Source organism: Molossus molossus, unplaced genomic scaffold, assembly GCF_014108415.1.
Source record: "Molossus molossus isolate mMolMol1 unplaced genomic scaffold, mMolMol1.p scaffold_m16_p_12, whole genome shotgun sequence".
NCBI classification, from domain to species: Eukaryota; Metazoa; Chordata; class Mammalia; order Chiroptera; family Molossidae; genus Molossus; species Molossus molossus.
Genome location: NW_023425347.1, coordinates 91,786,790 through 91,814,302, shown reverse-complemented (window position 1 = coordinate 91,814,302; position 27,513 = coordinate 91,786,790). Strand labels below are relative to the sequence as shown.

The following is a 27,513-nucleotide window of genomic DNA, read 5'->3' as shown; positions in this document are numbered from 1 at the left end:
GTGAGAAAATAAGATTATTAAGGGCAGACACATCAGGACATTTCCAGGGATGGTGACAGAGATTTCGTAGATGGCCAAGAGGAGGAGACAGTGGCAGCAGGGTGGGAAGAGACAGTTAAGAAAGAGGAGCCGGGATGAGGAAGAAGAGGGCATAACTGATGGAGTTAGCGTCCAGAGTAGGTGGGTGTGGAATAGGGTGACCAACTATCCTGGTATGCTGGGCACTGTCCTGGTTTTAAAACGGAAACTCCTGTGTCCTAGGAAGACCCTTCCTTAGTCCAGGCAAACATTGGTTGGAGATCACCAGAGGCCCAACAGCTCTGGACAAGGGCTACCTCTCCCTTAGTTAAGAGGGAAGGTAGAGAGGCAGAGAAGGACAGGCTAAATCAACAAAGTGCATGGCCTTTGGAACCAGGGGAAAGCTCTGCATTTGAGCTGTGTGATCTCAAATGATCACACGGAGAGAGGTTAACTGACTCTGTGGATTCAATTCCCTGCAACTTGGGACAATTAAACAAGAATGAGCCATGTGAAAACGCCTGTCCCAACTGTAGGCTCACAGCTAGAGTTAACATTTTTAGTTTCCAGTCTTGCCTCACTTTCGCAGCTGCTCTCATCTCTCACTCTTCCTTCCTCCTCTGTTTCTCTGGACTTTTTCCTGTTTGTTCCCTGGACTCACCGGCTCCTCACTCGGAAGACCTCCCACCGCTAGGGGGAAGAGCGGAACAAACAAAGATGGGTGGCTCTCTAGCCCCCAGGCGAGCTCTCTATGGCGCCTGACCGGCGAGCTGCGCGGAGGGGGCGGGGTTCTGCCACGTGACCGGGCGGTCGCCAGGCCCCCGTCGTCCGCGCTGCTTCCTGTCCTGTGCACCTGAGCCTCTCGCCCTGCGGTGCTGCGGCGTTCGCTCCTGCCGCTGCGGGCCGCGGGGCCAAGGCCATGTCCCGCAAGCAGGCGGCGAAGAGCCGGCCGGGCAGCGGCAGCCGGAAAGCCGAGGCCGAGCGCAAGCGGGACGAGCGGGCGGCGCGCCGGGCCCTGGCCAAGGAGCGGCGGAACCAGCCGGAGTCCGGCGGCGGCGAGGAGGAGTTCGTGAGCTTCGCCAACCAGCTGCAGGCCCTGGGGCTGAAGCTGCGGGAGGTGCCGGGGGACGGGTGAGGCGGGCCCGGGAGCGCGGGAGGCGGCGCCGGGGGACGCGCCGGGCTTGGCGACCGCCGTCCGCTGTCGTCCGGCCACTCGTTCGGGCGGCCGCGAGCCCCAGCCGCCCCCCGGTGCAGGGGCCCCCCTGGAGACGCTCGGGTCATCTCAGACTCCCCGAACCGTGGCAGAGGCAGAGAGAGAATCCCGGAGCGGGTCTCCTTCAGATCGGTGTCCCGGAAGGCCGCTTGGAAAGGTGACATTAGAGCTGAGACCTGCAGGGATGCGAGGGATCCAGCCCCGTGGAGAGCGGGACAGCGGCCGAGCAGGCATGGCCGTCACCCAGGCAGAGCTGTAGGCCTCCCTGGATAACAACACTTCGCCTCCTTTGAGTCCTTACTTTTGGGTACCCGCCTCCCCCCTTCCTCCTTTGGGAAATTAGGTCTCTGAGGGCCTGTTGTTGACTGAAGGCAACTTCTCTCCTTGCTCCCTTGGGCCTCAGTTTCTTTGTAAGCAAGGGCGCCTACCCAAGCTTCCTTGGGGTTTGGACTGGAATCTAGGTCCAGCCTCTTCAGGGAACACGGGATGAATAAATGGGTGGGAGGGAGAGGAGGGGGAAGATGGCCTCAGGAAAGGGGATGTGGAAACAGGCGCATAGATGGAAGAAGGATTCAGGTAGGGGAGAAGGGAGGAGGACAGTTAGAATGCATGCTGTTCATTAACTGGCCCGGATGAATTTTTCCTGTCTTTCCTACACCTGCTCAGTGCTGTAGGCTAATTGGATTCAGTGTGATTACATTTTATTCAGCACCACCTAGCACAGTGCCTAGTACATAGAGCATTCAGTGCATTTTTGTTGAATGAATGAATGATAGAAATAGAGAGGGAGGGACAGTTAGACTCTTAGTAGGGCCTCTCAAAGGGGCATTTCCTTAGTGGAGTCACTACTGTTACAGACTTGTTTTGCTGCCCTGGCCAGTTTGACTCAGTGGTTGGAGCATCAGCCTGTGGACAGAAAAGTCTTGGGTTTGATTCTCAGTTAAGGGCATGTACCTGGGTTGCAGGTTTGATCCCCAGCCCTGATAGCAGTTGTGCAGGAGGCAACCAATCGATGTCTCTCTCTCTCTCTCTCTTTCCAATCTATCTGAAAAAGCAGTAGAAAAATATCTTCCAGTGAGGATTAAAAAAAAAAAAAAAAAAAGACTTGCTTTGCTGGGTCTTGCTTTTCAACTAGTACCTTGATTTTGTCAAATATAAAGTTTATTAACAATTCAGGGCTTTATTTTAATCAAACATCATAAGCATAAGACACTGCTGTATAAACCAAACTACCAATAGAATACAGTGGGATTGGCATGGGGCTCTTCCTTGCAAATGATTGGATTGCTTGTGTCTGCTATACTGGGCATGCTATTCTCAATGTAGGGTGTCCAGGAAACTGAAGTACTCAACAGAGGGTTGCTTATGAGCAGAAATCACACTACAGAAAGTTGTAAAATCTTGAGGGAGTTTTCCTAATGATATGGGAAACTTTGGGGTGCTATCTCTCTACCCCCCCCCCCAAAGAGCATACTTCTTTAATTCAGCAGACATTGTTGAAGCAAGGAGCTGGGAATACATTGAAGACTAGGATACTATGGAGTTTGTAGCCTTACGGAGTTTGTAGCCTAGTAAGAGAGAAACAAAACAGCAGGTCTCAAACATTTTGGTCTTAGGGCCCCTTTTAGACTCTTAAAAAGTTCTGAGGGACTCCAAAAAGCTTTTGTTTATATGGGTTGTAGCTACAAGTATTTACTATATTTGAAAGTAGAAGAGAAAAAATTAAAACAAGAATATACAAACATATTCCATTAGTTATCAGATAGCCTCTGGAAAACTCCACTGTACACTTGTGAGAGAGAGAGAGAGTGAAAAAGATACATGACATCTTAGTTTTGAACTCATGGATACCCTGAAAGAGTCTCAGAGATACTTTCCCCTATACCACCAAACTGGACCACACTTTGAGAATGGATTATATAAATAATTAAAATAAGGTTTGATATATTCTTTTTTAAAAATGTTTTCATTGACTTTTTTTTTCTTAGGGAGAGAGAGATAGAAGCATTGATGTGAAAGAGAAACATCAATTGGCTACCTTCCTGCATGCTCCCTACTGGGGATTGAGCCCGAAGCCTGGGCATGTGCCCTGATCAGGAGTTAAACCAGGACCTCTTAGTCCATGGGACAACACTCAGTCCACTGGGCCACACTGGCTGGGCTGATGTACTCTTTATTTTTATTTTTTTTATCCTCACCCGAGGACATTTTTTGATATTTTGTTCAGAGAGAGTGGGAGGGAGAGAGAGAGAGAGAGAGAAACATAGAAGTGAAAGAGACACATCGAGTGGTTGCCACCCACACGGCCCAACCAGGGCCGGGGACAAACTGCAACCGAGGCACGTGCCCTTAGCGGGAACCGAACCTGGGTCTTTCTGGACCACAGGCCGACGCTCTAACCACTGAGCAAAACCAGCCAGGGCAGTACTCTTTATAGTGGTTGATTATAGTGGTGCTATTGAGAAGGAAGTGGCTAACACTCCCTGAAGTGGTCAGGGAGGCCTTCTCATTCATTAAGCAAGTTCTCATAGAAATCTACTCTGCTAGATGCGTCAGAGGAGGCCATATGCAACCGGGTCATGAAGGACCAAAAGGAATAGGCCAAGGGAACACTCTAGGCTGAGGAGTAATATATGTAAATATGTGTGTGCACTGGAGCACATTATTTTATTTATTTATTTATTTTTTTTATCCTCACCCGAGGATATTTTTCCATTTTTTTGTACAGATAGAGTGGGAGGGAGAGAGAGGAAGGGAGAGAGAGAGAGAAACATCGACGTGAAGGGACACATCGAGTGGCTGCCACCCGCACGACCAACCAGGGCCGGGGACAAACTGCAACCGAGGTACGTGCCCTTAGCGGGAACCGAACCCGGGTCTCTCCGGACCGCAGGCCGACGCTCTAACCGCTGAGCCAAACTGGCCAGGGCTGGAGCACATTATTTTGAAGAGACCTACAAGTTGTTTAGGATGCTAAGAATGTAGGATACAAGGGTCGAAGTGAGGGGCAGTGAGGCTGCAGAGGCCAGAGGTCAGCTTGAGTGGAATGCTCATGTTTCTCCTTCCAGGGTCTTTGTTCTTTGGACATAGTTGGGTGAAACGATAATTCCTCTTGTGTGGGTTCCATGAAGGTAACGAATTCTTCCCATGGGTACCATGAGATGGACTGTGGGTCAGCCCTCCTCAGTGGTGTGGTGCTTTTGGATGTGTGATAACCGGCTTTATCACTGCGATAGATGGTATTTCCAGTGTATGTGATGGGCTGGCAGGTATCAGCATATTCTTTTACTAACATTTATTGAGTACTCTTTGGTGAAATATAAAGTTATGGTAATATAAAAAACACGGTTGACAGTTTTCACTTTTCTCTCTTTCCATTCTGGTCCAATTACAGTATTGAGTAGCCTGAGAGAACGTCTTATGATGTAGGCATATTTATTGTTGGTGGTATGGTACTTGTAGCACTCTGGAACGTCCGGGTGCTTGGGGATGAATTAGCTGGTATCCTCTGATGTTTCCATGAGTTGAGTCAGTTTAGCATAGATTAATCAGGGAGCTATATATATGCATCATGGGCCACTTTCATATTTGTTATGTTGTCTGGAAGGTGGACCCACATAAATTGGATTCAGTTTCAAGACAAGAAACAAATATTTTAACCTTGATGTCCTTAAAAACATCATTGGCTCTAGGGTGAATAGCATATCTAATTGGATTAAGCAGTACAAACAACATTAGCATCTCTCTGAACTATATCCAGTTGTATCTTACTAAATATAGCCTTAAATTACATAACTAATTAGTAGTGTTCTAAAATTAAAACATTCAAGAATCACTCATTTTAACCATTTATCTCTGTCCCCAAACAAGTTTTATTTTCTTTCTTTTTTTTTTTCCTTAGAGAGAGAGGAAGTGAGAGGGAGAGAGAGAGAGAAACATCGATGAGAGAGAACCTCCATTGGCCACCTCCTTTATGCCCCCTACTGAGGATCGGGCCCACAACCTGGGCGTGTGTTCTGATTGGGAATCAAACCCGCGACCTCCTGGTGCATGGGTCGATGCTCAACCACTGAGCCACACCAGCCGGACAAACAAGTTTTATTTTCTATTTTGTTTTTATAATCGTAGGATCTGGTGATGGAAAGGTATTTACACATCATCTTGCCTTTCTGTTAGTTACCTGCATCACCTGCACAGCAGCCTCAGCTTTTGTTTCCAGCATCGTGGTTTTCAGCCCTGGTGGCACAATAGAATCAGCTGGGAACGTTGGGAAAAATACAGGGCCTAGCCTTCCCCCTCGATCAGCTACGCCAGGATCTCAGGCAGTGGAGCCTGGTTACTGATCATTTTTCAAAAGGTCCACAGGTGATGCTCATGTGCAGCCATAAATGAAAGCCACTGATTTATTAGTGTCTAGATTCTAGACTAGTGTTTCTCAAACTTGAACATGCAGCAGTCCCTGGAGGGCTTAGTTAAAAGACTTGGAGTGACTAGGTTTCTGGGCCTAACCCCGTGTCTGTTTCCGTGGGCCTGGGGCGGCTCCAGAATCTTCATTTTGAGCAGGTTCTCAGGTGATGCTGACGTGACCAGTCAGGGACCACACTTTGAGAATCAGTGATCTACAGCAGCACTGTCCAACAGAAGTAAAATGGAAGCCGTGTATGGAATTTAAAAATCTTCCTGTAGCCACATCAAAAAAACGAAATTAGCCCTGGCCGGTTTGGCTCAGTGGTTAGAGCGTCAGCCTGTGGTCCAGAGAGACCCGGGTTTGGTTCCCGCTAAGGGCGCGTGCCTCGGTTGCAGTTTGTCCCCGGCCCTGGTTGGGTCATGCGGGTGGCAGCCACTCGATGTGTTCCTTTTACATCGATGTTTCTCTCTCTCTCTCTGTTTCTCTCTCTCCCTCCCACTCTACCTGAACAAAAAATGGAAAAATGTCCTCTGGTGAGGATAAAAACAAAAACAAAAACAGGACAATCCCTGCAACAAAGACTCGTCCCCAAATGTCAGTCTTGTGGGGTTTGAGAAGTCCTGCTGTAGTGTGAGGGGCGAGCGTGTGGACTCAGGAAACGGTGGACTCCTAGAGGCCCTTCGGGCAGTGATCACTTCGTTCCCGTGAGTGTCGCAGTGCTGTCCCTGGCTCCCTCGGGGAACTCAGGTTGGCCATGGTGGTGGTTCACATTTCCTGTGTCACTTACCTTGCAGCGGTCAGAAAAGGATGTCATTTGTCTATCTTGATTTTTCCTTTTTACTATTTTTAGTGAGCTCAGGAAAGTTTGTAAATATAGAAAAGTATGTTAAAATAATACATAATTTAACATTTACTTCTAATTCCACTGCCTAGGAGTAACTACAGCTGACATTTTGGAGCCTGGGTTTGAATCCTGGGTCCACCACCTAGCAGTTATGTGACCTTGAGTAGTTACCTGAGGGGGATAGTAATAGTACTAGCTTAGAGTTGTGAGGACTAGGCACCTTTATTATGTGTAAAGTGTTTACCATGTGCCTGGCACATTGTGAGAGATGTTTAAGTGGAGGTTTTGGTGTTCTTTCTTTGCCTGCATTTTTGTGTAGTGTGCACATGAACATGTGTGAGCTCATGCACTGAAATTTTAGATCTACTTTTACTTCTGTGGAGAACATTGCCCCATGTTACTAAAAGTACTTAGCATGTTACGCTCTGTAGAACACCATGAATTTTGATATATTAAATGTAAAATAACGAAATAGATAATTTTGGGCTAAATAACACCTATTAAGTTAGATTAAAGAGCAGACCTAAAGGTTTAAGAAAAGTTTGAGAGAAAAGCTTAACATTGAGAATGCTTTATTCATGAGCTTACCTTTTAATTTTTTCCCCTGTGGTTGAAAAAAGACTACCATTGTTAGATTTTAGCAACAGACACCTCAGCCTAGAATAGACCTGCTGTATTCCAGTTGCTTCTAGAATCTTGCTTCAGATTGATGCAAAGTGTCTTGGTTTCTAGTTTATAGAATCTCTCACATCCCTCCCTCCTTTGCAAAAGAAAATAGACTAAATCATTATACACTTGAAGAGATTCCTGACTCTCTCCAACTTTCTACTGAAAATTCATTTTTCTGAATTGCAAAACAAAAAACCTCTTTCTCTTATGCATTTACGTCTGAAGTCCTGGAAGTGATAACATTTATGTTTTAGAATTAGAGTAGCATAGGTTTTCATTTGAAAGAGTAAACAATTTGGTGTGAAACTGGGCAACTGTTTGGCTTCAGAATGTTTTTGTTTCCTCAGTTTTAAGGATACCAGATTGTGTTTGTCTTGTTCCAGCCTCTGTGTGTCTGGGCTCTGTGTTTGTGATATCGTTTGCAATTTTAGAAGCCTTTGAGGCGTTTGAAAGTAAAGAGAACTCTTAAAGTTTATTACCAGCATTTGGATTTTAGAAACAAAACAAAATAAACATCGTGTTTAGAGTTTTCATTGGGCAGGACTAACAACAGCGTCGTGACTCCCTGGGTGAGAGGTGAGAGGTGAGAGGTGAGGAGCCCAGGAGGAGGGAGCATGTCCCTGCAGAGAGCAGCTACGCGATGCCCAGCTGCCTCTCACAGCTTTCTACGTGGTTCTAGGACTTCAGCAGGAGGCCGGCTTCAGTTGTTTGTATTGGGGCTTGACAAATTATGATCTTTGGGGTACTCTGTTAGGTGAATGACTATTAGCTGGGCAGCTGTACTACCTTGTTTCAGAAAAGAGGCAGTAGATCGGATTTATTATTTTGGAAGAGCATCTGGGAATCAGAGCCCTTGAGAAAAGGCCTGTAGTGTCTGGACCTTGTCCCCAGGCGGTTAGTGTATTTTGTCCTCGCTTTTGAAGCAGCTGCGGCCCAGGGATGTTGAATGACTTTCCTGTATCGGCCAGCTGGTAAGTGGGTACTACTCCTTGTTTGTTGCCCCTTAGAAGGCAGTGTAGCTGGACATCTGCCCTAGTTCTCTCCCCTCAGTATCTGGGAGGAATCTTGGAAATTGGAAAGTCAGAATAGGCTTTCTCTTGTCTCTGTGTGGAAGATTGCCATGGATGGCCTAGCATGGAGCATCATTGTTTGAGATGAACTAAATTCATTTTTGAAAGGTTTTAACCAACACTTTTTGTTTTGATAGCAATTGCCTGTTCAGAGCTCTTGGTGATCAGTTGGAGGGACACTCACGAAATCATCTCCAGCATCGACAAGAGACAGTGGACTACATGATAAAGCAGCGGGAAGATTTTGAACCCTTTGTAGAAGATGACATTCCCTTTGAGAAACATGGTAGGTTCACCGCGGGACAGTGGATTCTCCAGGAGGAGTACACTGGGTAATGAAACCCATCAGCATCCCCCACCCTCCTAGCCAGGGTTTGGTTACATAAACTATGGCATGTATTCAACAAATGCTTATTTGTCTGCTCTGTAATAGGCAGCATGCTAGGCAGTTGGGATTCAGTAGGTGTAGATGTGTGTGCCCTTAATAAAAATGATAATGTTCATTGACTTGAAAAGCTGTTTATGACTTCTTATTCAATGCGGGGAGGGGAGGAAGCAGGCTATAAAATAGTGTGTATGGATTGGTCCTATTTTTGAAAGGTATACACACACAGAAGCACACTAGAAAAATTCCAGAAAGATATTAACATTTTATGGTTGTTTATTCCTGGCTCCACTTATTTTTCAGAAACCACTTACTCCCTTTAAACTTTTGTAAAGGGAAGATAATAATAGCACTTGTTACAGGCTTTTTTGGTGAAGATTAAATTGAATGTTATGATTAAAATAAGTTCTTAACTGTTAGCCATCCAAGGATGATGGGTCTACGGGCATTTTAAATTATCTTCTGTGGATTTTTCTGATTCTAAATGATCATGTATTACTGTACTTTTATAATCAGAAAAATCAATAAAATCATTTTAATTTCTCACCAAAAACCTAACTTGCTTCCTTCAAGGCAAATTAGTGACTAAAAAAACTTTTTTTCTTTTTATTGATTTTAGAGAGAGGAAAGGAGAGGGAGAAAGAGATAGAAACATTGATGAGAGAGAACATCAACTGGCCGCCTCCTGCATGCCCCCCACTAGGGATTTGGCTTGCAACCTGGGCATGTGCCCTGACTGGAAATTGAACCAGCGACCTCTTGGTGCATAGGTTGATGCTCAACCACTGAGCCACACCGGCCGGGCTATTTAGTGATTTTAATTAGGCACAAATCTAGTAAGAAAATACATATGAGATTTTATTTTTATTTATTTATTTTTTTCTTTATTGATTTTAGGGAGAGAGAGGAAAGGAGAGGGAGAGAGAGAGAGAAACATCCATGAGAGGGAACATCGACTGGCTGCCTCCTGCATGTCCCCCACTGGGGATTTGGCCCATCTGGGCATGTAGTCTAACTGGGAATCGAATTGGTGACCTCTTGGTGCATAGGTCGACACTCAGTCACTGAGCCACACCAGCTGGGTGTACATATGAACTTTTAGACTTTAAGTTGACAGTTATTTACTGAGGATGTACTATGCTAGGTGCTGATATATTCATGTTTTACAATAACATTTTTATCACAGAGCTCACAGTCTTATCTGTCTCTTATCAGGAAAGAGACGGAATATTTCCGGTGTTTTAGAGTGCTAGCTCTGGAACCATGTCGAGAAAGAATGGGAAGAGAGGCTGAGAAGGGAGTGGTTTAGGAGGCTCTCCACATTGGCCAGATGAAAGAGTAAGAGGGTCTCCACGAAGGCAGCTGCTGGGGATGATGAGTGGGGTCATGACCAAGACCCAGCTGGTGGTGTAATTGACAGGCCTCATTGGAGGTGGGGAGGAGGGGCAGGGGAAAGCAAAGGTGATTCTGCAGATTCTGTTTGGAGAATGGCTAGGTAGCTGTCCTGGTGGCAGTAGAGAGGGCTGCAGGAGGAAGGGATGGGGAGGGGAGCGATCAGTGACTCATGACTCATGACTCATGGGGGAAGAACTCATTCATTAGGCACCGCAGCAAAAGACACAGCAACGAAGCTCCCAGTGAGTAGTTGATACCAGTCACCGAGTTGATGGTCCCTCTCCCTGATCACTTTTTGTCTAGCACATAGTTGCAGTTTACCAGATGGTCAGCAGTTTACAAATTAAAACAGGTGTAGGGGGCAAGTTTTGTGGTTTAGCTATATAAAATGAATTGTGTCATTGATCCAGTAAAAATATATATATGTATTTCTTTTTTATCCTCACCTGAGGACATTTTTCCATTTTTTGTTCAGATAGAGTGGGAGGGAAGGAGAGAGAGAGAAACATCGACATGAAAGGGACACATCGAGTGACTGCCACCTGCATGACCCAACCAGGGCCGGGGACAAACTACAACCAAGATACATGCCCTTAGCAGGAACTGAACCCGGGTCTTTCTGGACTGCAGGCCGACGCTCTAACTGCTGAGCCAAACTGGCCAGGGCCAATGAAAATATTTTAGATGAAGTGAGTTTTTAGTTTGTGACCTGAAATTTCACTTTGAACATCTTGAGTGAAGGTCATGTGGTGGATTGGGGGGTATGACAGGGCAAGGAACTTGGGTGCAGTGTGATAGTCAGTTTAGATGTACAATGGGAAAGTGTTTTCTTGAAATGTCACTGTGCATTCCTGATCGCTGGTTGGTGCTTCATAAAGAATTTGAGCTTCAAAGTGAGGAGCGGCTCTGACTGCCACAGCAGAAGTAGAAAGAAACGGACCAGTCTGCACATTCTGTGTGTGTGTCCGTTGAAGACTAGACTTACTACTTTATCACTGGTATCAGAGCTGTGTGTTTTTTTGTGTTATTTTTTTAAAATTTAATCCTCACCTGAGGATATTTTTCCACTGATTTTCAGATGGGGGGGGGGGTGGGTGAGAGAGAAACATCTATGTGAGAGACACATTGATTGGTTGCCTCCCGCATGACCTTGACCAGGGCTGGGGATCGAACCACAGCTGAGGTTTGACCTCCTTTACCGGAATTGATTCTGAGACTCTCTGGTCCTCGGGCTGACGCTTTAGCTACTGAACCAAACCGGCCAGGGCAGCTATGTGTTTTTAATGTCTGTCTACCCTGTTATACTGAGATTCTTGAGGACAGGGACTGTGTCTTTCCCCACACGTGGCAATGCCTGGCACATGGTAGGCGCTCCTAAGATATTTGTTGAATGAAGCAATGAATGGCTTACTTTTCAGGACCTGGCTACCCTTGCATCTGCCTGTTTCTTTTAGGGTTATTCTTTTCCTTTGGACTATGGCTTCGGAGAATCAGCAGCGTATTTTCTCCAGCTGCACAGATACCCAGCTCACAGTCCTTAGTGCCTCCTCTCCACCCCTCCTCATGCCCCGTCATTCATTAAGTCTTGTCACATCTCCCTCAGCATTTTTTCTGTCATTGCTACCACCTTGTAAAATCAGGCCTAGATTTCTTCAGTACTCTCATCTGGTCTCGTTGCCACTTGACCCATTCAGTTTGTGTTTTGTAGCCAGATAGTGACTTAAATACACCTGACCTTCCCTCTATCTACATACAGCCCTTGGCTGCTCCCCACTGACCTCAGGATAAAGTCCAAACTCGAGTTCTGTGCGATCTGCGATTTTCTCATTTCTCTGTCCTCATCTCCCACCCTGCTGTCTTAGCATTCCAAGTTCCTGCAACACAGACTCATCTCTCTCCCTCCTCTCGCATCTTTGCCTCGAACATCAGTTCTCTTCGGTCTGTTTCCTGCTTGTCATTTTGGAATTAGCTTAGTTGTCTAAGCCGAGAAGCTGATCTGATACACCTTGCCTCCCCGTCCTCACTCCAAACTGGCCCGTGTTCCCGACCTGGAGTTAGCCAAGCTGCAGGGTTTTAGAGCACAGTCTTCCACAGACTTCCCTCACTTCTGACCCCAGCTGCAAGTTGGGGGTTTCCTGGAACCGTGCTCGGTTTTCATGATTTGCTACAAGGACTCAACAGAGCTCCCCGAAGGATGTTATACTCACAGGTACAGTTTGTTACATGGTGAGGTTATAGGTCAGAATTAGCCAAAGGGCAGAGTGGGAAGGTTCCAGATATGAAACTTCTGTTGTCCTCAGGATGCATTAGCCTCCTGCTGTCTGTGTGATTCATAGTATTGTCAGCCAAGACGCTCACCTGAATTATGGTGTCCAGAGTTTTTATTGGAGTTTCCTTGTGTGGACATTATTGATTGATCACCTAGCTCCCCAGTTCCCAGGTCTGGCTGACATCACATGGCCAGAGTGTCATCTCATTAGCTTAAACTATCAGGTGTGGCTGAGGAGCCCACTGTGAATAACAGTGACATTCCTGTCACTTGGGAAGTTCGAAGAGTTTTAGAGCTGGTCTCCTAGGAGCCAGGGACAAAGGTCAGACCTTTCTTGGGGCAAGGACAAATTCTTTACCATCCAGCCCTTTCCTGTTGCACTCATGCATCAGTACAGTCCTCCCTCGCCACTTCGCGCTTCGACTTCCGCGGCTTCACTTTATCATGGTGTTTTCAAATATATTCTTTAAAAAGTTGATGGAGACAGTGAAAATGACACGGCGTGCGCTTGGTTGCTGAGTCAGTTATACACCCCTGTGTTACAATTACAATTACTGTACGTATGGACTGTAGGCCTGTGTATTCGAGGACCCCAGGAATCCTTCAACGCCAGGTGCAGCCGCTAGAGTCTAGAACGGATTAAACACGATAAAATGAGGGACGACTGTGCCTATTTTCCTGTTTGCATGCCCCCCCACCATTGTTTGTTAACTTCTCAAGAGCAAACTAACAGGCTGTATAATAGAATAGCCAAAAGCCAGGATCTTGGAGTCAGGCTGCCTGGGATGTAATGTCCGCTCTGCTGTGTACTGGCTCATGACCTTGTTCATAGTTGAAATTACTCTGTGCCTCGGTTTCCTCATCTGTAAGATGGTGTGCACGATAATACTCTCAGAGGGCTGCTTTGAGGATTAAAAGTGATCATCCATGAGGAGCAGAGCAGTGCTTGACATGTATATGCATTCATCAGTGCAAACTATTACAGTCACTGTTTGTTGTTACATTTCCTGTGTCTTACAGAGTTAGGCTTACAGGAAACATGGAGTAAATGTTTATTAAAGGAACACGTAAATGAATCCTTTCTTTGTGAATGGTTGGTACCCTTTTGAGTAGCAGTCTACATACTATTCAAGCATCTGAATTCCTAGACTCTGACAATGCTGATGGACTTTTTAGATGTATGTCCTTGTTTCTCATTGTTTGGAACTAAGTAAGTACTAAAGCATGTTTGCATCTGGGTTTTTCCATTATTAAGACTTCATTTTTCTCTCCTTCCTATTTCCATGCAGTGGCCAGTTTGGCAAAGCCTGGTACATTTGCTGGCAATGATGCAATTGTAGCCTTTGCAAGAAATCATCAATTGAATGTGGTGATTCATCAACTTAATGCCCCTTTGTGGCAGGTAGGTCGCCTATTCAAGAGTTTATCTGAAGCTCTTCTTTATGAATCAGCTTTGGGGGTGTCCTGAAATGGGGCATGACCTGTACTATTGAACTCTATAGGGTAACTTGGACTGTGAGCCTCACCAAGGACTGGAAGCCTGTGGTAGCTCGGGATCACCCTGCGCCAAGTTCACATGGAGTCTGGAGTGTAATTCAGACACCTTTACATTCCAGACACATTATTCAGCAGTCAGTTAATTGGGTAGTTTGGGGGCAGAGAGCCTGATGTGGAAATACTGTCGATAATTCTGTAAAGTGGCTGAGCGAAATTTAAAGGATTAGTGCGTACAAACTTAGTTGTGAAGTATGCCTAGTCCCACATGTATATATGTGTATTTTTTTTTCTTTTTCTTTATTGATTTTAGAGAGAGCAGAAGGGAGAGGAAGAGAGAGATAGAAATATCGATTAGAGAGAGACATCGATTGGCTGCCTCCTTCATGCCCCCCACTAGGGATTGGGCCCACAACCTGGGCATGTGCCCTGACCGGGAATCGAACCGGCGACCTTTTGGTGCATGGGTTGACACTCAACCATTGAACCACAATGGCTGGGCAATATTTGTGTTTTTTAGGTGGAGGGAAACAGATCAAATTTACTATAATAACCATTGCTAGAAAGGATGTTCTGAACAACAGAAGTTACTTCATGGCCTTGGCTGTCAGGTTCCATTTCTCTGGTCTGCTCAGTGGTTTTTCTACAGCAGACAAGTTTTACAACAAATGATACATTTGTGCGGTAGGCTGGCAGGGCACATTGCTGAGCCATGAGCCGTCCTTTCTTCCCCTGTTGCGAAGTAGCTGTCCATTCAACTCTCTGTACCTTTGGTACCCCAAATTAACCTAGTCTCCCAGTCCAGGAAACCAGACATTCCTGGGCAAGGTCAGAGGCTGGGGTGAAAGTACATGCAGGCCATGGTGCCCTTGCTCTTCCTCCTGCATCCGGGGGCTTCCTGTGCTTTGGAGCTCTCCCCCTTCAGAGTGGGGTGATTTCTTTTTTTAATCCTCACTCGAGGATATTTTTACATTTATCTTCAGACAGAGTGGGAGAGAGAGAGAAAGAGAGAAACATCGATGTGAGAGACACACATCGATTGGTTGCCACCTGTACAACCCCAATCGGGGCCGGGGACGAACTGCAACTGAGGTACATGCCCTTAGTGGGAACCGAACCTGGGTCTCTCTGGTCCACAGGCCGACGTTCTAACCGCTGAGCCAAACCGGCCAGGGCGGACTGGGGTGAGTTCTGTCAGTCCTCCCCCTCCATTGCTCCTCTGGTTCTAGCTTCTTTTTGTTTTTATTTAGAAAGGTAAAACATACTAAATGTAGAAAAATTTGAAAATTCAGAAAAACCAATAAAGGCAAATAAAAATCACTCAGAGTTACATTCCTCAGAGATTACTGTTATCATTTTAGTGTGTATCCCTGTCATTCACACATACTCTTAGCTATAAAATTATTCATATGTAACTGGAAAGACATGTATCACAGTGTTTTTATACTCCCTTTACACACATAAAGACAGGTCCATATGTGTGTACACACACACTTGTGTACCCCTATATATTATTATTATGAAGGCAACAGTGGCCTTTTTCCTCACTTTAAAAAAAGAATCACCTGAGGATATTCTTTTTCCATTGCTTTTTAGAGAGTGGAAGGGAGTAAGGGGGAGAGAAATTGAAAGAGAGGGACAGACAGACATCGATGGTGAGAGACACATCAATTGGTTGCCTCCTGCACATGCCCCACCAGGACCGGTGATTGAACCTGCAACCCAGGTACGTGCCCTTGACTGGGAATCCAGCCCGAGACCCTTTGGTGTCTGGACCAACGCTCCAGCCGCTGAGCCACGCCAGCCAGGGCTCTGCTCACTGCTTTCATAGGCTGCCAGCGTATGTTTTCTTTGTAAGTGGTTCAGTCATAACCTTGCTCATTAAAAATAAAGTCGAGTTTATAGAGATATAATTTGCATATAGCATAATTAACCCTTCTCAGATGTACATTTTTTTGACAAATACAGTCATTTCATGTAACCACCACCACTATCAACACAGGATGTTTCCATTACCCCCAAAGTTTCCTCATGACCTTTGCAGTGACTAGTCCCCTCCCCATATCCCCAACCCTAGTAACCAGTAATCTGATTTGTCTCTCACGGTTCTGCCTTTCCAGAGTGTCATCTAAATGGTAGTATATAGCCCTTGTGTCTGGCATAATGTCCTTTTAACAGAATTACAGCCAAATAAATTGAACTGTGCATGGGTTGGTGCGGGATTTTCCAGGGAGGGAAACGTGTATCCTTGGGGCAGAGTTGTCGGGTGTACTGACACCAGGAGAGCTGTCATATCTTCGTGAGGTGCCCTCCTTCTAAGGATGGTCTCTAGCCGGGAAGACTGTTACCTTCTTCATTATCCCCATTTTTTGTCATGAAATGATCACTGTTCAGCAGAAGTCCTCAAAATCACTTGATTTTACAGCACGATGACCCTGTTCTTGCAGGAAGTGCTCAGTGCCAGCTCAGTAACCACCGCCTGTTTTTCTTCCTTTGATAGCTTTATTTACTTTCTCAATTATCTGAGTAGCTGTGAAAGATAATTCTGCCCAGTTAGGATTCTTTCAAATACATTTCTATAGCGTTCTCTTTCATGGATTGCTACACCTTGAAAATATATGTTTTTAAAATAAATGTATTTGCTGTATAATGGAACTATGCACTGGCTCTCCCCCACCTCCCCACGCAGTGAAGCATCTTATGACATTTAAGAGTTGAAACTGCTTTGATTGCTACTGTCGTAGGTGAGAACTCCTGCAGTGATAATGGGTAGGCTCACACAACAATGGAGTACTGAAACCTACATCTTTTTCCTGGTTCAAATGGAATATGCTTCTGTGAACAATGTAGACATGACTGACATAGAAGGTGAAAGTCCTCTGTAATCTCTCCTCATGAAAATTACAGTGAAAATTTGTAGTTATTTTTTCCTATTCATAATGTGTATATAGTGTTATTTAAATACGTTGGTTCTTTAGGGATTAGGCCATTCAGAGATTCTAATGACCTAGTTTCCTTTCCTCTGGGAGATAAATGATGCTGTCTCTATTTTGTGTGTCAGAACCAGACCGTCTGTACTTAGAGATCTGGATAGATTACCCAGAGAAAACTCCCATGGTTCTGCCTTCTGGCCCTGTGGTTCTTGTTTGCTCCATGGTTTTTGCTGTGCTTTTAGACCACAGATAGTGGTAAAATGAACAGTAGTGCCTTAGTACCTGTGACTTTCAGTAAAAACAAGAAGGAAGTGCTAAACGTCTAGAGTTTTAATGAAGAGATGGTTAGTGGGCTTTCCGAGCCAAGATTCAGAATTGCTTTAGAGTTTCTGTGAGGTGGAGTGTTTTGGGGGTGTGCTCAGGCTAGCCCTCAGGCCTTCTGCGGGACATGACCGGGGGAACACCGTGCTTGCCAGGCGATGCAGGGGCGCCATTCACAGAGTCTCTCGTGAGTCGTGCCGCCAGGATCGATCACTGCCGTGGTACCGCTTCACTTGAAATAATTTTGTTCTGAAATTGTTGTAAGTGGGAGATTTGAGTTTGTTCACGTTTCTCAGTATGTGGTTGATGGAAAATGCTATTTTTGTTGTTATAACAGGGGCATATTTTCTGTAAAGTAATGAAGCGAAAGTGGAAGGCCCCTCATTTTCGTGGCCTTCTTCCTAGGTCCTGGGAAGGGCTCCGGCACTTTTATATTTGTAATCTTATATTTTTTTCTCAATGAGGCCCCCAAACTGTTTGCACTTCAAGCCCAACAAACCTGCCTGTGCTGGCAGGCCTTGCCCTTGGAGGGGCCCTGGTGCCCTGCCACAGCTCGCCCGGCTCCGATGTGCTCCACGTGGTGGGCGTCCGGATAGTTCCACACTAGCACACCGCAGCGTGCACGGGTGGGAGGGAGAAGTCGGGCAGTGCCCTGGACGTGCCCAGCCATGGTCCCAGGTCCTTCCACACGGAGCCCGTTACTGGGCAGTCTGGGCAGCATTTCTCTGCAGGAGTCGACACCGTCCAAATCTTCACTGGTGTCTCCCTTCTTCTGCCTCCAGATCCGTGGTACGGATAAAAGCAGTGTGAGGGAGCTGCACATCGCGTACCGATACGGTGAGCACTACGACAGCGTGCGGAGGATCAATGACAACTCGGAAGCTCCCGCCCATCTCCAGACTGATGTGAGTGAGGCCTCTGTTGTCCTCTGTGTTCTCGGCTCTGAAGGAACCAGTCGGGAGCTGGGTGCCTGGGGCTAAAAACCAGCGATGTCTTTGTGGAAACTTGCCTATAAGAATCCGTGGGCTTGATGTTTTCTTTTACAGCTCAGGTGAGACTGACATGAAGTTGCTTGTCATTCTTTTGCTTTCCCCAATAGCTCTGACTACGTGGATAGAATTTACATAAAAATTTTAACTTACTTTTTTTTTTTAATCTTCAGCCAAGGATATTTTTCCATTTATTTTCAGATAGAGTGGGAAAGGGGGTGTGGGGGTGGGGAAGAGAGAGAGAGAAACATCAACATGAGAGAGACACATCGACTGGCTGCCTCCTGCAGGGTCCCGACCTGGGCTGGGGATGAACCAAAACCGAGGTATGTGCCCTTGACCGGAACTGAACCCGCGACTCTGGTCCATAGGCCGACACTCTTCCGCTGAGCCAAACTGGCGAGAGCTTCAGTTACTTCTATGTTTTAAAATTAATCCATGCTTCTGGACCTGGAGATTACTATGCTAAGTGAAAAAAGCCAGTCAGAGAAAGACAAATATCACATTGATCTCACTTATATGTGGAATCTAATGAACAGAATAAACTGGTGACCAAAATAGGTCCAGAGGCATGGACTCATGAAACCGACTGACAGAGCCCAGGGGGGAGGAGTTCAGGGGGATGGAAGAGATTGACCAGAGAACATATATGCATAGCCCATGGACACAGGCAGTAGTGCAGTAAAGGCCTGGGGTAGGTAATATTTGCCCACAGGTCAGAATTTAAAATGTATAACAGACCCTGGCCGGTGTGGCTCAGATGGTTGGAGTGCCATCCCATACACCGAAAGTTGTAGGTTTGATTCCCAGTCAGGGCACATGCAGGAGGCAACCGATGGATGTTTCACTCTCACATCGATGTTTCTCTCTCTCTCTAAAAAATCAATAAAGAAAAAAATGTAACAGGATATATAGTAAATGTCAGTCTCCTACCCTTGACCCCTCCCTGGATGCACCCAGTATTACCAGTGCATGTAAAACCTAGAGATACTTTATGTGTCAGGCAAATGTGAGTGCATGTGCATGCATTCCACTTTTTATTTTATTATTATTATTTTTTAAAATATTTTTTAATTGATTTTTTATCGCGCGAGGAAGGGAGAGAGAGAGACAGAAATATTGATGTGAGAGAAAAACATCGATCGGCCGCCTCCTGCACACCCCTTACTGGGGATCGAGCCCACAACCTGGGCATGTGCCCTGATTGGCAATTGAACCGGGCCCTCTCAGTGCTTGGGACCATGCTCAATCCACTGAGCCACACCTGCCAGGTATATTCCACTTTTTAATAGTGGCATTGTGTTCTGTTGTATGGATGCCTTCCGTGTTTGACCAGTCCCCTACCGATGGACTCTTGGGAGGTTTTCAAACTCTGCTTTATAAACAATGTACATCTTTTCACACACGTGTGAGTGTTCTGTGGGATAAATTCCTAGAAGGTCCTTACTGCATCAGAGAATATGTGCGTCTGTCATTGTCACAGGTATTGCCAAGTTGCTCTCTATCGAGATTTTACCAGTTTATACTCCCACATGTGTCCGTCTCTTGTACCTCTGACAGCACAGCCAGTTATCAAATTTCTAATCTTGGTCAATGTTAGGGAAAAAATTGTTTTTTTAAACACTTTAAAATTTGTATTTCTCTTACTAGCGAGTATACACGTCTTTTCCTGTGCTTAAGACCTATTTGTATTTCCTTTTTCATGAACTATACTCATTTTCTTTGCCCATTTTTTAAATTTTTTTATTAAGTTTTCTTAATGACTTTTTGGAGATCTTTTTTTATATTATGGAAATTAGCCTCTGTCTGTGGTATGAGGTGCAAATATATTTTCACAGTCTTCACTTATGCTTTTATTTATTTTTTCTATAGTCTTTGCTATGAAGGAATTTTAGCTTTTTATGTGGTTAAACTTACTTATCAAGTTTTCTACATGTCTTCTGGGTTTTGGGTCATAATTAGGAATGTCTTTCCCAATCAGGTTAAAAAGAATTCTCCCATAGTTTAGTACTTTTATGATTTAAAAAAAAAAAAAAAAATCAAATCTTGTCTTTATTTGGTATTTATGTGATGGTATAGATAACAACTTTATATTTTATCTTGTGGTTACCTTGTTGTACCCAAATTATTTATTAATTATACATCTTTTCTTCACTAATTTAAATGCCACTTTTTTTTTTTTTTTTTTTAAATCCTCACCCGAGGACATTTTTCCATTTTTTGTTCAGATAGAGTGGGAGGGAGAGAGAGAAACATCGATGTAAAAGGGACACATCGAGTGGCTGCCACCTGCAGGACCCAACCAGGGCCGGGGACAAACTGCAACCGAGGTACATGCCCTTAGCGGGAACCGAACCCGGGTCTCCCAGGACCGCAGGCCGACGCTCTAACTGCTGAGCCAAACCGGCCAGGGCAATGCCACTTTTTTAATATACAACATATCTAGTTGGGTCTATTTCTAGACATTTGGTTCTTTTCCTCTGGCTTCTCTGTTCATGTGTTAAAGTGTTCATTGTTTTAATTAGTAAGAGTATATTTAAAAATCTGGTAGAATTTTTCACTCATTACTTTTACTTTTTTTGTAGTTTTCTGTATTCTTGCTTTTTTTCTTATCTAATTAAAAGGAAGTCCAATTCATATTTACTTTTATTGCGGTCTCATTAAATTAATAGATTACTTAAGGAAGAATTGACATCTTTGTGGTGTTGAATTTTCCTAGCCAAGAACCTGGTAAACTTGATTTAATTGACTTTTTGGTCATCTGTGGAATCATTTTCTTTGTATTGATTTTGCCCATTTTTTTGCTGAATTTATTCTTAGGTGTTTTGTCTTTTCTGTTCCTATTGTAAGGAAAGGATCTTTTTGCCCTTTATATTTCCTAGCTGATTATCATCGGCACATATGAGGGTTGTTAATGAAATGTTAATTATATACATACTCAGTTATGCTACAGGATTCTCCTTTATTTTTAAATTGATGTACATGCACATAACATACAGTTAACCATTTTGAAGTAGACAGTTCCGTGGCACCCAGAATGCCCACAGAGCTGCTCAACCGCTGTGTCCAGTTCCAGACATTTTCATCGCCTAGAAGAAAACCCACGCCCATTAAGCAGTTACTCCCTGAGTGCCTTGTCCCCAGCTACCACTGGTCCACTTTCTGTCTCTATGGATTATCTGTTCTGGATATTTCATGCAAATGGAATCATACAGTGTATGGTCATACTGTTGTCAAGGTTCATCCATATTGTAGCATATACCACCACCTTGTTCCTTTTTTCTGAGGCTGAATAATATTTCACTGTATGGACATACCACATTTGTTTGTCCCTTTATCTGCTAAGGTGTGTTTGGGTGTATCCACCTTCTAGCTATTGTGAATAGCACTGCTGTGAATATTTGTGTATAAGATTGTTTCAGTACCTGTTTTCAGTCTTTTGGATTTATACTAGAAGTGGAATTGCTGAGTCATGATAATTCTGTTGAAGTACATGCCACACTGTTTTCCACAGTAGCTGCACATTTTACATTTCTATCAGCAATGTAATGTGAGTGTTCCACTTTCTCTACCTGTACAACAGTGCTTGTTATATTTCTGTTTTTAAAAGTATAGCCATCCTGCTAGGTGTGAAGTGGTATCTTGTGGTTTTGATTTGCTTTTCCCTAGTGACTAATGATGTTGAGCATCTTTTCATGAGCTTCTTGGCCATTTGTATCTTTGGAGAAATCTTAAGTTCTTTGTTCATGTTTTAATTGGGTTACTTGTGCTTTCATCGTTGTTAAGTTGTAAGAGTTATTTACATATTCTGGATATTAGTTTCTTATAAAATATATGATTTGCCATAATTCTTTATGTTTGTAGTTTTTTTGTTTTTTGTTTTGTTAGGAATAGAATTATCATCTGCCAATAGTGATAGCTTTTCTTCTTCCTTTTTAATTTGATTCTTCTAATTTTTGTTTGGCTAGTTGACTGTTGCCTCCTAAACGTTAAATGATAATGGTGGTAGGGAAAGTCCTTGTTGTGTTCCTTACTGTAGTGGGAATGAAGCATCATGTTATGGATTTACCGTGGTTATTGACCACACCCACATTGTGAATTCGTTAGCTTGTTTCCAGTTACTCATCACTGTTAGTAGCAGTGTGATGAGCAGTTTATGTAAATCCTTTCTAATACTTGGCATTATTTTCTTTGGATACATTTCAAAGACTCCTGATACACATTGCCAAATTGTTAGAATATAATTTTATAATGAGTTGCTTTTTATTAACCCTCTATAAAGCACGTTGCTGGATTTCACTTATACTTTTTCATGCAGAAAATAGAATTGTCCTTGCCCATTTCCCATCTCCTTGTGCTAATAGCAAGCAGAAGGGGAAGGGATTGAGCACCTGCAGAGGGATGATATTAGCTTTTCTGATTTAGGCATAGGTTGTAAAGGCCCTGTGGATACTAAACGAACTACTGTTTGTGGTTTTAGAACTTGTATTGACAGAGTCCCTTGAGTGTGGTGGTACACATGTGAGGTTAGATGAGTCATGTCACTGTGGCCGTCCAGCCGGGACAGGAACTTCAGCACATCAGGGCTTGCTGACAATCACATCGGACCTAGGGGGCCAGATGAGAGGTGTATGGGTGTTTCTTCAAGACCTGCTGTCCTGCTGCGGAGCTCATCAGGGGCTAGTGCAGAGGATCGCTTCTGTCATTAGACTCACACCTGGAAGTCAGCTGAGCCCAATGCGTGCTGAGTCAGCAGCCAGGGCCAGCAGGGAGATACCCGGAAACCATAGGAGTGCTAATGCCACTCCTGCTGACACTTCATCCCCTGTCCTGGGCCGTTCTCTTTCATACTTCTATTGTGGGCTGGAGTCTCGATATCAGCGTGAAATTTAGCCTGGTCTTAGCTCTTAAGGTTGTTTCTAGAATCTTTTCCCTGTATATTTGAATGTTTTTGAGATGAGAGTGTCTTCCTATGTTGAAGATTCTGAACATAGTATGCAAGAGTTCCATGATAATTACTGACAGTATTTCTTTTAGTTTCAGATGCTTCATCAGGATGAATCAAATAAAAGAGAAAAGGTCAAGACAAAGGGGGTCGACGTTGAAGACGAGCTGCGAGACGAGGTGGAGGATGCTGTGCAGAAAGTGTGCAGTGCGACGGGCTGCTCAGTTAGTATCTGTCCGCAGGGGCCCTGGTCAGACAAGCGCTGCACCCCAGCAGGCCAGCCCCCGCGGGGCCGCAGTGGGCCACCGTATTTGTAGTTTGATGAGCTGGTGTGATACAACTTAATGGGAGCTGTTTATTCATTTCTCTCTTCTTTGCTAGACTTGACCCAGTACTACTCAGAATCCTACGGAAGTATGTGGATTTTCCCCCTCTGATTAGTGTTTGTACAAGTAAAAGCATTTTGTAAGGGGAATTCATTTATATTAACTGGTTATTCAGATGACCAACCTTATTGAAAATCGACATTTTTCTAAATGGAAAAAAGGCCTTGAAACCTTGTCTCAATTCTCACTAGGACACCATCTTGTTGATCACACTGTTGAAGTAGAGAGAGGTAGGAAAGTATTCCCAGAGTCTTGAAGTGTTCCTTTGTTTCTTGAATAGGATTTTAATTTGATAGTCCAGAACCTGGAAGCTGAAAACTATAATATTGAATCTGCAGTAATTGCCATGCTTCAGATGAACCAGGAGAAAAGAAATAGTAAGTCCACGCTCGATATTTATAAGCTTTCAAATGTTTGTATTGGTGATTTTTTTTTTATCCTCACCCGAGGACATTTTTCGATTTTTTGTTCAGATAGAGCGGGAGGGGGAGAGAGAGAGAGAAACATTGACATGAAAGGGACACGTCGAGTGGTGCCACCCACACGACCCAACCAGGGCCGGGGACAAACTGCAACCAAGGTACGTGCCCTTAGCGGGATCCGAACCCGGGTCTCTCTGGACCGCAGGCCGACACTCTAGTCGCTGAGCCAAACCAGCCAGAGCTGTATTGGAGATTTTTGATTGTATTGGTGATTTTTCAAATACTTATTTTTAATCAAGTCACAGGTATTAATTATACTGTCCTTTCACTCATTCATTCAGCAGTTGTTTCCTGAGCACTTGCTATGCAGGCTGTGCCAGGTTCTAGTCCTGCATCCGGGAGAGTAGTCGGGGGGTGGGGTGGATGAGGGTGGTGGAGACAGGTAAGGAAAGTGGCACAATAGTACCTAATGGAGCTGCGGGTACCAGGTGCAGGGGGATGCGTGAGATCCCTAACCCAGTTTTGGCAGGATGGAGAGTGTCAGAGAAGACTTTATCCTTTTAGAAATACGATTCCTTCATAAAATCAGAATGACAATCAAAATGGAATGAAGAGAAAAAGACCTTATTTTTCTGATGGAAATATTTAGATTGCCAGCATCTGTCAACTGGTGATAATTCAGAATTATTTTTACTTGAACTGAGTTTAATTTTATGACACAGAGGAAGGAAAAAAGATGGGATGTCTTAACTGTTTTCTCAAGTCATTTATTGAAAATGATTTCAATACTTACTGCCAGATATTATGTGCCAGACACTGTTCTGGCATCAGTATTCTATGTGATGGGGTACTTGATATCCACTTTTGTGCTTGCTGTGCCTTCTTAGAAAGCAGTGAAGAACTCGGTCTTTGTGACTTTAAACCGGCACTGTCCAGTGTCTGTGTGTCCACTGTTGTGTGCTTGACATGTGGCCAAGAGAGACCAAGGAACTCAGTTTTAAATTGTATTTAACTTAATTTTATTTTAATTGATTTTAGAAAGGAAGGGAGAGGGAGAGAGAGATAGAAACATGGATGAGAGAGAACATCTATTGGCAGCCTCCTGTATGCCCTCCACTCTGGGGATCAGGCCCACAACCTGGGCATGTGCCCTGACCGGGAATCGAACCGGCAACCTCTTGGTGCATGGGTCAACGCTCAACCACTGAGCCGCACCAGCTGGACAAATTGTATTTAACTGTAATTTAAAAAGCCACATGTAGCTAGTGGCACAGCTTTAGAGACTGTTTCTTTTCTGGTATTTGGCTGCAAATGAAAGATTTCCCCCTAAATACTTGCGTTAAAAATGGTTTGTCTAATGAAGCAGAGCATTCTGCTGGTGGGAAGCCGACGACAAGGCTGGTCAGCAGGTGACCGTTAAATCTGTGTTCCAGATTTTACCAGTATTCTCCCTGTGCCCCTGCTGTACTGACTTGATATTAGGAAACTTGCTGTCCGAATGACAGTGAACTAGGGAGCCAGGTAATTTTGGAGTCATTTAACAAGAATTGAATTGGGTAACTGTCTAGGTTCTTGTTGTAATGGACTGTCTTTCTCTGGCAGACGCCGAGGAGAACCCCGAGCCCAGGGGCCGAGCGCTGCAGCGGAGTGGCCCTTCATGGGAGGAGGGGGGCACTGGCACCAGAGTCTTTGGAAATCAGAGCGTAACTGAAGGCAGGACGGAACCCAGCAGGGCGCAGGCCAGCCCTAGCGAAGAAAACAAGGCAAATAGAAATCAGCTCCCAAAGGTATGGAAGGTGGGTTGCAAGGGCAGAGGGTGGGCTGCTGGAATTCGGTGGCAGAGGTGGGAACTTGGAGCTCGTTTCAGTGTGTAATTGTCTTTTGATTTATAAAGTAGTCTTTGTAGAAAGTACGGGAGTGTGTACAGGTGTAGCAGGAAGCAGAATGAAGGCCTTGCTTGTCCCGCTTGGTGCACGCAGTGAGGGCTGGAAGCCAGTGCACACTGGAACTGGACTGTGTGTGCACATACATCCCCCCTTCCCACCTAACGTTACTGTGTGTATACTCTGTCCATGGGAATTCACATTATAAAATTCCATTTTTTATAAAGACCATCATCTGCAGTGAATACCTGCATGATTTATTTGTATGAATCTGTGTATTTTGCATTACTTTCTTGGCTAGAGTCCCAGAAGAGGACTCGACAGGTTCAAGGGCATGGATATTTGAAAAATTTTAAGGCTTTTTGGTAAATTGTCAAGTGCTTCCCAGAAAGGTTGTACATCTCCCTCACTGACCCCATGCCCACAAGTAATAGATGACACCATTTTAAAGACTTCCCCAACAAACTAGGAGCTCAGAATACAGCATGAGGTACAAAGCCACAGCACGAAGCTTCTGAGGAGTTTGTTAGGGTTGTCCGGGCATCACACTATGAGAGAAAGGTGTCCCATGGCGTGTTGGAGGGTTATGTCTTGCTGGCCTAGGGTTCATGTTTCTCAGGTCACTGTGAGTTGGTTTATGAGGAGAATGGGATTGATTTTGTTTGCTAGCTCAGCAAGGAGATATCACTGGGAATGGAAACTTGAGCAGTAATGGAAACCAATCCATGCAGGTCTGGTAGGGGTCTTCTCTGCTCTGCTCTTGTTGGGAGGTGGCCTGTGCTCTGTGCCTCGTCCGCCCGCGTCCCCTTCCGCAGGCGGCGGCCCGGGGCAGGAGCCGGCCACTCAGCGCATCTTCCCTTCAGGTGACCCACAAGCAGCGGAGAGAGCAGCAGCGCCTGGAGAAGAAGAAGCGACAGGAGGAGCGGCACCGTCTGAAAGCCCTGGAGAGCAGGAGTCGCCACAGGGACAACAGGAGCGACGCCGAGGAGAACGGGCAGGTCACCTTGGTGAAGACCTTTGCTGCTCTCAACATCTGACTGCCTGCCGGGCGCTGTGCACCAGGCTTCCCGTGGGGCCGCCCCTAGGGCCCGCCCGCAGGGCCCACGCGGGAGCTCCCGCTCTGAGCTGCTGTCCAGGCCGCCCCTTTGTTGTTCTGAGTTTTTTTGTTAGTGATGTGTGTTATTTTATGAACATCCAGGGAAGCCGGTCGTGTTCTGTGATCAAAGGTTGAGTTTCAGGGTGGACGGTAGATCAGGAAATACCTTCTAGGTGTGGTTTGGTTTGTTCTGCAAATCAGAGCTCTGATCCTGGCGTCTTTCCTTAACCTTTGGGGTGAGTTTTGCTGTAATTGTTCACGATGTCGTTTAGATTAATCACTAGAAGTTCAGAATGAGAAGTTTCTTTTGTTTCTCTTTCATTTTCAGATATAGTTAATATCCAGGATAGTTTGTAAATGATCAACTCAGGAACATGTTTAGATTTCATTTTCTTTTAATCCAAGTTCATCAGAAAATACTTCAGGAAGTGTTCTCCTGGCCCTGGCCAGTTTGGCTCAGCGGTTAGAGCATCGGCCTGCGGTCCAGAGGACGGGTTCTCAAGTACCGTGACATGGGTGTGGCCCGCAGCAGGGTGGGAGGGGCTCCGGGTCTCTCCTTCCTGAGTCTGGAGTCATTGCAGGCGGGTGCGGGTGTGGGTGCGGGTGCGGGTGCAGGTGCAGGTGCTGGGTGCAGGTGCAGGTGCAGGTGCTGGCCGTTCACTCCCCCTCGGGCCCTAGGAGACGCGCCTGCTTGTTGATAGGCCTGGCTCTGCTGAAAGCCGATCGTGGTGTTGAGATTTTGGTACTTGTTTTTTGATGATGGGAAGATGGCG

The 27,513-nt window shown here is 45.1% G+C and overlaps 1 protein-coding gene across 1 annotated transcript; it reads left to right on the top strand.

Annotated features, from left to right (window-relative positions):
• The first annotated feature begins 937 nt into the window (after positions 1–937).
• On the top strand, positions 938–27,272 carry OTUD3 (OTU deubiquitinase 3). The gene is made up of 8 exons (XM_036256318.1): positions 938–1,149; positions 8,360–8,508; positions 13,561–13,673; positions 17,802–17,924; positions 23,046–23,177; positions 23,620–23,716; positions 25,364–25,548; positions 26,508–27,272. The coding sequence occupies exons 1-8, from the start codon at positions 938–940 to the stop codon at positions 26,679–26,681; spliced, it is 1,185 nt and encodes a 394-aa protein (XP_036112211.1). The 3' UTR covers positions 26,682–27,272.
• Positions 27,273–27,513: the final 241 nt, after the last annotated feature.

Excerpts from the sequence above, each read along its gene's own strand:
- OTUD3 (XM_036256318.1), top strand. The coding sequence starts at position 938 with ATGTCCCGCAAGCAGGCGGCGAAGAGCCGGCCGGGCAGCGGCAGCCGG. Across the intron at positions 23,178-23,619 it reads GCAGTGCGACGGGCTGCTCA|GATTTTAATTTGATAGTCCA; the intron begins GTTAGTATCTGT and ends TTTCTTGAATAG. Across the intron at positions 25,549-26,507 it reads ATAGAAATCAGCTCCCAAAG|GTGACCCACAAGCAGCGGAG; the intron begins GTATGGAAGGTG and ends TCTTCCCTTCAG.